The 10,353-nt window shown below is 42.3% G+C and overlaps 1 protein-coding gene across 1 annotated transcript; it reads left to right on the forward strand.

The window, feature by feature from the left end:
• Positions 1-3,599: 3,599 nt before the first annotated feature.
• txn2 (thioredoxin 2) lies at positions 3,600-9,911 on the forward strand. Its single transcript, XM_004562938.5, has 4 exons — positions 3,600-3,730; positions 6,588-6,865; positions 8,772-8,895; positions 9,059-9,911. Exons 2-4 carry the CDS (start codon positions 6,588-6,590, stop codon positions 9,173-9,175), a joined length of 519 nt encoding a protein of 172 aa, XP_004562995.3. The 5' UTR covers positions 3,600-3,730; the 3' UTR covers positions 9,176-9,911.
• The last annotated feature ends 442 nt before the right edge of the window (positions 9,912-10,353 follow it).

Here is a 10,353-nt window from a genome sequence, read left to right on the forward strand (position 1 = left end):
GGGAAGCGAGCTGGGACAAAACTCACACACAAAGGCGGGAGGGGAGCGTTCTGTGTACGCAAAGGGCACACACCCTGCCATTCATGTGTGCTTTGTCAGGGGGCTGTTATGAAAGCCCGGCTCCATCGGCGGCTGTTGTGTTCCCTCGACTGCTGGCTTGTGCAGATAGGAGAGGGAATAAACAGCCACGAGAAGAGGAGAATGGTCAGGTGCACCGTCACTGGATCCACGGCAGAGTCCACTGAAGGTCACAAGAATATCACTTCCCTCCTGACCTTTAGCTCACTGAGGTCTAACTTAGCACACCCTCCTGGTCTTCCTGAAGTCGAGGAGGGTGTCACAGGAAACTGGGTCACTTTTACCTGTTTGTATCGTAATGATAACACCCATCAACCACCTAAAGCAGGGGTCACGCCCTCCACTCTGGATCCCCCATCCTCACACGTGCATCCTACCACTCACCTCCAAGGTGTCACAGAGAGGAGCCTTGTTCTGGTCGTCTCCTCCTTTCTGCCAGGACCCCCTGAAAAATCCCAGCAATCCCTGCAATTTCCGGTGCAATGTTTATTTGGCAGGAAGAGAGGGCTTGTGGGGAGGGGGGTGAAAAAAGGGCCTCACTCACAAACAGTCTGGGTTGGTTGAGAGTAAACATGTGCAGGCGGGGTGTGTGTGAAACGAGCGGTAAGCGGGACTGAGGCTCATGTGTTCTGGTCCTGACACACAGAGCAACGCTCTGTTTCAGGCCCCAACCGCCTCAGCCTGATCAACATCCCACCCCGGCTACTATAAACAGCACCCTCTGCTGGAGAAATGGATACATGATGTTAAAAGAAAACGAGATCAAACAAACTAAGAACCTAAAATGTCTTTTTCTGAATAAGATATATAGGGGAAAAAAATCCAGATCCATATATGAGCAGAGGCGCTAGCCCAGGGGTGTCAAACATAAGGCCCTGGGGCCAGAATCGGCCCAGCAAAGATTCCAGTTGACAGCTTTGAGAAATGAATAGGAAGGCATCAATTTTGGACTTTTTTACTGTACTCCCCCGTGCCCATTTATTAGAAACCAAAGTAATGAAGTAAATGATAAAGAGTTAAATCACAGAAAAGTTCCTGTTTTTTCCATTGCGTACTATAAATGTCTACTTTTTACAATAAGTCCACAGAGGAAATAAAAAACACACCGTAACTTCCTCTGCAGTTTTATACATTTATTTATCTATGATGATAGATTTCTTTTGTTTACTACAGCACTATTTCGTTATCATATAGAAAAACTGAGACAGTACTTTTGAAACTGCACTTTATGTTTTTCTAAATGTGTACTTCAACATCTTTACAGTGACAGAAAGGGCAGTTTCACATGTTCGGCCCACTTAAGATCAAAGTGGCTTCTTGTTGGGGAGTGCTACGCAGTGATGACGTCATCCATACACACTCCACAGAGGCCTACAGCTACTATACGTATATTAAATTTGATCCTTTGAGGTTTTAACATAAGACTGAGGATGATCTCAACAAATTGAAAATTTATACACATTTACATTCGGTTATACACTCAGAAAGCTCTGCAGGCTGGTAACAGGAACATTTTATTATCAACAGATACATTCATCCTGGGGGAAAATGTGTGTGGGAGACCATCAGGGCCAAGATGGGTATAGATTCCTGGGTGCAGTGGTTTGTAGAAACTTCCTCCCTTTCATCACATCTGTCCTGTTCCAGATGTTCTGTTGACTCACTGAGACATCGTGTCAGAAACATCTGACATGGCATGATATATTTCTGCTTCTCTCTTCTCCTCTTTCTCCTCTTTTGCTGCGTCTTTCCTTTAACCGCAGGCTCCTCTGATGTCTGAAGTTGGGTCACCAGTCTGGCCCGCCAACCTCTGGTTCTCCCACTGGTTGTTGTTGTTGGAGATGGACTGTCCTGATGTGCAGTTTGTCTTTCAGGGCATTCTAAAACTAGAGAAAACATTTATGTTTAAACCCCTGATCTGTGGAGATCTGAGTGCACTTCAGGCTCAATGGCATCCAGTTGTGTGGTGCTGGACTGAACCTCTGAGCACATCGCTGTTTGCACATGGTTTCCTGGCCCTATGTTTGACACCTGCAACTGGCTACCTGAAGCTTCAGGGGTGTGTGTGTTTGCAGGCAACACGGCTCCAGAGCTGCAGAATAAAGAGTGGAGCAGTTTGTGCAGGGCTAGGCTGGCTAAGAGCCCAGGCGGTTGATGTTGCAAAACAGCGCTGGAGATCCGAGAGCTGAAGACAGTCCTGCTTTCCTGTCAGTGCTTTTGTTCAAACAGGCCCGTAGACAGATCTGTCTACATCCTTGATCTGTCTACATCCTTGATCAGATCAGGAAAACCCTCCACTGAAAGAAAAAAAGGTGTCCACCTGGAGGAAGTGTGGCTTTTGATGTGATAAAATGTGAAAAATAAAGGAAGGTGAAGCATGGACGTGTCTGCTATATAAAACTACAGGAATGATGATGCTTCTTAGCAGACATGGCTCACAGGAGCAAAGCTTCTCCACAGAGGTTTTAATCTAAAACTATATTTTTCTGCTCATTGTCTCATTGTGTGGACATTTTGGGAAGCCTTGGAGAGACTTAGAGTCAGGTCTGTGTAAATAAGCCACTGGAAGCTGACTGTGTACTTAGCTTAGGAGAGTGATTAGAAACAAGGGAAACCATTTGCCCATGTCTGACAGACTTCATCCAACAACACCACCGTGGTGCAATGGTTTGTACTGATGTCTCACAGCAAGGTGGTCTTTTTTTATATGGAGTCTGCATATTCGCCCCCGGCTTGCATGGGTTCTCACTGGGTACTCTAGCTTCTTCCCACAGTCCAAAGACATGCATGGATGAGGTTGGTTGGCAACTCTTGAATGTTGGTAGGGGGTGAATGGTTATCTGCCTCTCTGTGTTAGCTCTGCAATAGTGCAATAGTGAAAGAAGATGGCTGGACAATGCACTCTACCTGCGGTGTCAGACCAGTGTAGAGTCAAATCTTGCACAATATGCAAAATCCATTGTGCTGCAAGTCATTAGAAATGGACTGCTCAATTTGAGCTCCGCCAGAAATATGAATCAATCTGTGCTTCTTACAGCATTCTTACTGACAAGTACATAAAGTTTAAGGTAAGGTGTTTTTAAAGTAGTCATGTCTGTCTTTGAGTTCCAGCAGCAGCATTTATTTTTAAGCTCAGTAATAGAATAGCATTTTATTTTCATTGTACCTTTACGTAAATACATACAATACATAAAAAATAAATAGCAAATTTATTTTATTTTTAGTGTATTTTATTTTTTCATAGACAGGCTGTTTCTCTGTTTAGTAAATGGATGGTTAATTAAACATCTTACACAAACATCATACAAACTTTGTTACTGGAAGTTACAAGTTACACTTGCTAATCTTTACTAATGAATTTTCTTCATATTATTATTCATATTAATATGAATATTAATATTAATGATGCTTCTAATTATATTTTAACATAGACCTACTATAAACTACAACTAAAACTAGCTGTCAGGTTAATATATAGTAGATAAAAGTATGCTACGCTGATAATCCGACCCTGTGCTTCCCAACCTGGCCAGCCGGTGGCGCCACTCACTGATCTGTGTCGTCGTTCCCTTTTTTTCTGCGGCACCAAAACGGAAGTACTTCATTGGTCCGCGAGGCCAAGATCAAGAATAGCGCCGACAGAAGAAGCGAGGTAAGCTGTGAAAATGCGGGCGCGTGTTTTAATGTGTGTGACATTTGAGAACGTGTTATTCTCAAAGTGTCCGGTTTCGGTGTTCGCGTGCTGCTTTACGCGAGGAGGCAGCGGCGGGGGAAGGTTTAGGAGGAAGAGGAGGAGAAGTAGGAGGAGGAGGACGAAGAGGGCAAACTCATGCGTAACGTAGATTAATGGAGCACGCGAGCTGCCGGTAGAAAAGCGTCAAACACAAGATGTCAGGCCGAGAAAACCCCTCAGAGAGCTGGAGGGGAGTGAGCCGTTCTCAGTGGGGAAATGCTGAATACTTAAAGCTCTTTAGCCATCGTGGGATTAAGAAAGTGTTTCTCAACAAGGCAACGTGGCTGAGTGTGTTCTGCCAATAAACTCGTTTGTTCACGTCACTCGTTATATGACGCTCACGAGCCCTAATCACGTTAATTAGCGCTGATTCTTCATTAGACAGCTCGTGCTCGAGAGCTTAAACCGTGTGAGACTAGAAGTTTTTCACTAAGTGATTCAAAACAATGTCAGCTGTGAGTGTATTATAGAGGATACTCGAAGTGATTATTTATCCCGCACACAGCACGTTGCAGGTTTTTTCTGCAAAAAAGGAGAAAAGATGTCATAATCATCTAAACCAGGGGTAGGGAACCCCCAGGCTTCAAGGGCCGGTGTCCTGCAGGTTTTAGATGTGTCCTTGATCCATCACAGCTGATTTAAATGGCTAAATTACCTCCTCAACATGTCTTGAAGTTCTCCAGAGGCCTGGTAATGAACTAATCATTTGATTAATTTGTGTTGACCCAAGGTGAGATCTAAAACCTACAGGACATCGGCTCTCGAGGCTTGGAGTTCCCTACCCCTGATCTAAACCCAAGTGGACCTCAGCGCTTGTTCTTGGGCCAGCAGCTGAGATCCTGATATTTAATTAAATAATACTGAATCTAAAATCCTCCAGAAAGTAGCATTACAGAAGTTCTAACTACTGATTTTTTAAAAAAAATATAATTTTCCTTAAAAGCAGTCCAAATGATTATTCTATTTTATTCTACTGTATATAGTATATTATTCTATTCTGTACAGCTGTGTACTGTATTTATTCTTATTGTATTCTAATTTTTGCGTCATAACTTTTGCACTGTCCACTTCCTGCTGTGACAAAACAAATTTCCCACGTGTGGGACTAATAAAGGTTATCTTATCTTATTCCTTGAACTTTTTTCTCCAACTTGCCTGACAGATGTGTCAGGTGTGTACGAATACAAATCAGTCCAGTATTTGTTGCCTCCTATCCCATCTATCCAGACAGCTCCTTTGCTTAAACCACACGGACCATTTCCAGTAGTTCCAGTTTTTGAAATGAGCAATTTGCTGACATAAGAAAATATCCATTACCTGGTTTAGCTAATTTATTTTTTTTACTTATGTGTTAAAAGCAAACCTATTGTGCTTTTTCTGAATTTGTTGGCGAATGCTTATATTTAACATGGCCAAAGTTACAAATAAAAAGGTCTGTGCATATACAGGTAATCCCCCTGGGAGCCAAAACCTCAGTTCAAACAGCATTGATGACAATATGATGTCAAAGAAAGCAGGTCATATCACCATTCTCATGTAGAGGTGTGTGTGTGTGTGTGTGGTGGGGGGGTTAATACAACATTGTATTGTGATATTTTGTGTTGCATTATTGCACTGATACAGGAACAGCAAGTATTGATAAATGAATTAAAAAATTAAAATACTATGAACAAGAAGGCTCACGTCATGAGATGAGCCGAGCAAACTTGCATTAAATCAGCCCAACTGATAAACCATCAAACGCCGGTTGCACTTAGCTTTACAAAGATGCCTCCTAATGCAGAGCAAGCTAATGGCTCAGTCACACGAACAAAAATAGGACAGCAACCTCCTTACATCTACACGGGTGACTTTCTGGTGATTGTATTGAATTTTTTCATGTACTACAACTTGGTGGTGATTAAATGGTTACCACACAACCACTTTTGATCAGAAGTTGATTGCGCAGGTCACCTGATGGGACGTAACCTTTCTGCAAACAGTTGCAGTCTGATTTGGACTGAGTGCAGTCACTTTGAGAGAGATTGTTGAAGTTTAGGGGATAACTGTTGTCTAACATATAAATACAGACAGACTGCCAACATGTTGCAATCAGTGTGAATGAGTCTTTGTCAGCTAGCAGGGTACACCCTGGACATGTCGCCAGTCTGTCGCAGGCCTAACAAATAGACACAACCATTCACACTCACATTCACACATAAATATGATTTATTTGTTTTTTATTACACTTTATCCATGCCCCACCTGCACCATGTGCACTGATTAGGTGCCCCAGCAGGAACACCACAGCATAGTATGAGAACCACTGGCTTAAAGGAAGAGGAGCTTAAATACCTTGTTTCAGGTACTGGATAAACTGGGAGTATCACTATTTCGACAGTTTATACCAAGTGCAGCATAAGGGGGGAAAAAAGGATCTTAAGCCTATTTAAAAAAAAAAAAAAAATGTTATTTAGAATAGTAAATTATGCAAAACTACTTTTGTACAAGTCAAGAATGAAATTATGGAGCTGGAAATAAACATTGTGGGTGTCACCATGTAATTCATATATCTCTAACTTTAGTCCTGACAAGTAACTGGTGCCAGTTTGTAAAGCTCAGGCAGGGTTTAAGAGTGGATTCATTATGTTTACTTTTAAACATATGGGACCTATAGCGGTTTTGGATACATTTCTTCTTATTATTTTTTAATCTTATAATCAGAAGTATCTGAAATGCAATACTAATATTAGAATAAGTAACACTTATCTTCTGTATCTTTGCCTGTTGTGCAAAGATGGCTCACAGGCTCGTGCTACGAAGACTCTGGACACTGTCTGTGAACGATATCCGCTGCCTCCCCACATCCACTGCCTCCGTTGCTTCCTCTTGTTATTCCACATCCCTTCAGTCCAGTACAACCCGGGTCTCCTTCCTCTCCCCGTCACGAAGTCTGCCTCGCGCCCTGCCTCACACCTCCCGCCGAGAAGTCTCCTTCAATGTGCAGGACAGCGAGGACTTTACAGAGAGGGTCATCAACAGCGAACTGCCCGTGCTAGTGGACTTTCATGCACAGTGAGTACCTCAGGGAGCCCAAGGAGAGTGACTGTATGGACGTATTAAATAAAACTAGGGATAATATAAATGGATGAAAAACAGTCCCACCCTGGTCACCTTGGTGCTAAAGCTCTTTGCAGTTATGCAGATACAGATTTGCTTTGCAAATGTAGATAATATTCAGTTCAGTCAAAATATCTGCTGACGCTTGGCTGCGTTTGTACACGCTTTCCTTGGAAAAGACCTTGTTCCACAGCTGCCCCGCCTCTTTAAAACACTGCAAGTGTTACATACAGCATGTGCTGTTAAAAATATATACATGTACAGTGGTGACTTAAACTCTCAAGTCCTGTAAGCTTACACGACAGCTGCTCAAAAGTCCACAGTAGACAGAGCATGTCTCACAGATAGGAGTGCATCTTCACAGCTGTTAGGTTGTTTGTCATTAATACAGCCCACAGGCCTTGTTCACACAAGACATTTTTACTAAATACTAGCTCTCTTTCACAGCGGTTACTGAAATAACACTGGGGACTTTTTTTCTGCCCTACTTTTCCTTTCCCTTGTAATACGATGCTGTGCAAAGGTTTTGAGTCTCCCTTCATTTCTTTGCATGTTGTTAGGAAAGTGCAAAATGGATGCAGTGCTTTATTGAAACATGCAAATATATATGAAAATACACTATGTGAAACAAAAATGGAGTCAGTATTTGGTATAGCCACCTTTTTATTCTTCAACACAGTCATCTCAAAGCTTTTCTTTGGGGGGGGGGGGGGGGGGGCTTGTCCAGTTATAATGATGTCAGGGAAGTACACGATGCATTATTACTCATATTTTATAATCTTTAAAAGGCTGTTAGCTCGGGCTCTGCTGTGTTATTGGTACTTTTTGATTGCATCAGGGTTTTCATGGTCCTAATAACTCTTGGAAGTAGTATCGTCGGTCCTTTGTTTTTGTTTATTGGCTCCAACTACTGTGCAGTTAGTAGTTGTGAGCATAAGAGGACCTCGACGTAAATGTGCGGTGACTGGTCCAGATGTAAGTGTATGTACGTGAACTCTGATCTTTAGCCTTAAAATGGAACAAAACACTTAGAAGTGCACAAACAGTGAAGTCTGCAGCCAGAACTAGAACAACAGAGTTACAGAAATTGCTGCAGTAAGGATGCATCGTATAGCATCAGATTTCTGTTAAAGTCACTGAAATGACAGATCCTTCATCCTGGCTGCAGTCACACTGTACCGTACCCACACAGGAGAAATACCTGCCAATCAGAAAAATGTCTGTGACATGTTTTTTGGTTTATGTAGTACATAGAACTTCTACATGGTATAAATTAATCTTATACTTTATTGATTTCTGTTTTATTTTTATTACTTTCTAATATATGTCTGATTCACTTTTTCCTTTCTGACCCTTGTGCTGCTATAACAAGAAGGATTAATACAGTCTAGTGCTGTCTATCAAATCAACAATCCTTCAGTAGAAAGGTCTGTTAAAACAAACTGCAGACCTCATTTAGTTTCTAGGTCATCAGATGGTAGATGTGAGGATGGCACAGTTTTGTTTTCTACCTCAGAATTTCAGAGTTTTTATTTATTAATGCTGGGAAAGTGTAACTGTGTGTAAGCATTGGCCCATTTTCATCAGGTTTCCCAGCATGCCATTACAGTGAGCCAGCATGCAATATACCAAGTCCTTAAACCGGCTCCTTTTACAAGCTTTTATGTGCATTTCTTGCCCTGTGCTTCTCCTAGTATTCAAAGTCTAACTACGCCCTTGCACTGAAAGATGTTAATTGGTGTTAACGACATCTGTGCTTTTAATTCTCTGACTAGTTTAATGTGTGCTGTGGGAGAGAGCTCTATTGTTTTGTTTAAAATAAGTTAATACTGTTTGTCTCCTTTTGTTTTGTGTTTTTTAGGTGGTGTGGTCCCTGTAAGATCCTCGGACCAAGGTTGGAGAAAGCTGTTGCAAAACAGAAAGGTCGCGTTGCCATGGCAAAAGTTGACATAGATGACCACACAGATTTGGCCATTGAATATGGGGTGAGACCTAGTTTAAGTATATCTTTATGGCACTCCTGTCCTCCTGTTTGGTTAATTTCTGCTGTGCTTGGATGTAGAATTCTATCATCATATTTATGATATTGATGTTAAGTCAAAGTGTCACTAGTTCTGTCTTACAATGCGCCGCCTTGTCTGCCCTCAGGTCTCTGCTGTTCCCACAGTCATCGCCATGCGGGGAGGTGACGTCGTCGATCACTTTGTGGGGATCAAAGATGATGATGAGCTGGACTCATTTGTCAGCAAAGTCATTGGACAATGAAATCCACCTGTCCTCACCCAGCCATACCCCCACCATCGTCATTCTCATGCTGTTCTCTCTGATTCTGGCACGGCCGGCGAGCCCTGGGCTGCCATTTTGAGCCTGTTTAGCAATCACTATTAAGTAAACAAAACCTAACCACAATTACAGCTGGCAGACTCTCAAATGCTCACACCTATCCCTTGACATGTTGCTTTAGCTGTGCATTGTCTCTTCGGGCTCTCTCTCTGTCTCCCTCTTGTGTTTTTTGTTACTAGTCAAGCGATGGGTGTGTGCTCCATTTTGCAGCAGTTCCACGTTCTTTCATAATGTGACTACTCTCGCTAAGCTGGTGTGTAACAGTTTTCTGTAAAAACTCTTAAGTTTGGATGGAAAATAAATGTGCTCTACTGCACTCATTGTGTACAATGTTGGATGAACATTTATAGTTTTCGCGGTGCAGGGAATTTAACTTGCAACCTGACAATACTGAATGAGGTTGGTGACAGTGTTACATGTAGATCCTGCTCGTGTCCACACGAGGGCAACGTTTCTCTAACATCACAGAGTCGCACACAGTCATTTTACACTGTTATGCCTAATACTGTGAGAAAGGAAGGCGCACGTGTTTCTCTCCTGTTCCTGACTGTAAAACTGAAGTCGAGCGGGAATTGCGATGAAGATTTTTAGTTTATTACTAAAATGAACTCTGTGTACCAGAAACATGACCAAGTGAAGTAATAAAGGAGTAAAAAGATGTTGTTTATACGGATTGTTTGTGGTTGTGTGTGGGGTTGAGATGGAGACAAAGGCTTGGAGCTGTGCTGTCCCTAATGACACTGATGCAATACCATAGTTTCCCTCCCTCAGCTGGTTTTACAGCACCCGGGGGATGCAGTTATAAGCTCCAGATGGATATTTGTGTTGTTTTTACTTAAAGGGGATTAAGCTTTCCTTACCTAATGGATGAAGTTAAAGTAGCTCTGGATCTCCTTACTTCGCCTATCTGGGAACCTTGGGGTCAGTTTTCAAAAAGACACATCCTTTAAACTCTGAAGTCCGAGTCATCATCAGTGTCTGTGTCAGAATCTTCTCCCCCACAAGTCTCCAAAGACTTGGCACTTAAGGGACCAGAAATTAATAATTATGACATGAATCAAAAACATGAAACATCCGGGTTTCATCTCCAGGAGGTGACA

The sequence above is a fragment of the Maylandia zebra genome, linkage group LG4 (assembly GCF_041146795.1).
Source record: "Maylandia zebra isolate NMK-2024a linkage group LG4, Mzebra_GT3a, whole genome shotgun sequence".
Classification (NCBI taxonomy): Eukaryota; Metazoa; Chordata; class Actinopteri; order Cichliformes; family Cichlidae; genus Maylandia; species Maylandia zebra.

Bases quoted from the DNA above. Each gene is read 5' to 3' on its own strand.
- txn2 (XM_004562938.5), top strand. From the start codon at position 6,588: ATGGCTCACAGGCTCGTGCTACGAAGACTCTGGACACTGTCTGTGAAC. The intron at 6,866-8,771 runs GTGAGTACCTCA...TGTGTTTTTTAG, and splicing joins CTAGTGGACTTTCATGCACA to GTGGTGTGGTCCCTGTAAGA. The intron at 8,896-9,058 runs GTGAGACCTAGT...GTCTGCCCTCAG, and splicing joins ATTTGGCCATTGAATATGGG to GTCTCTGCTGTTCCCACAGT.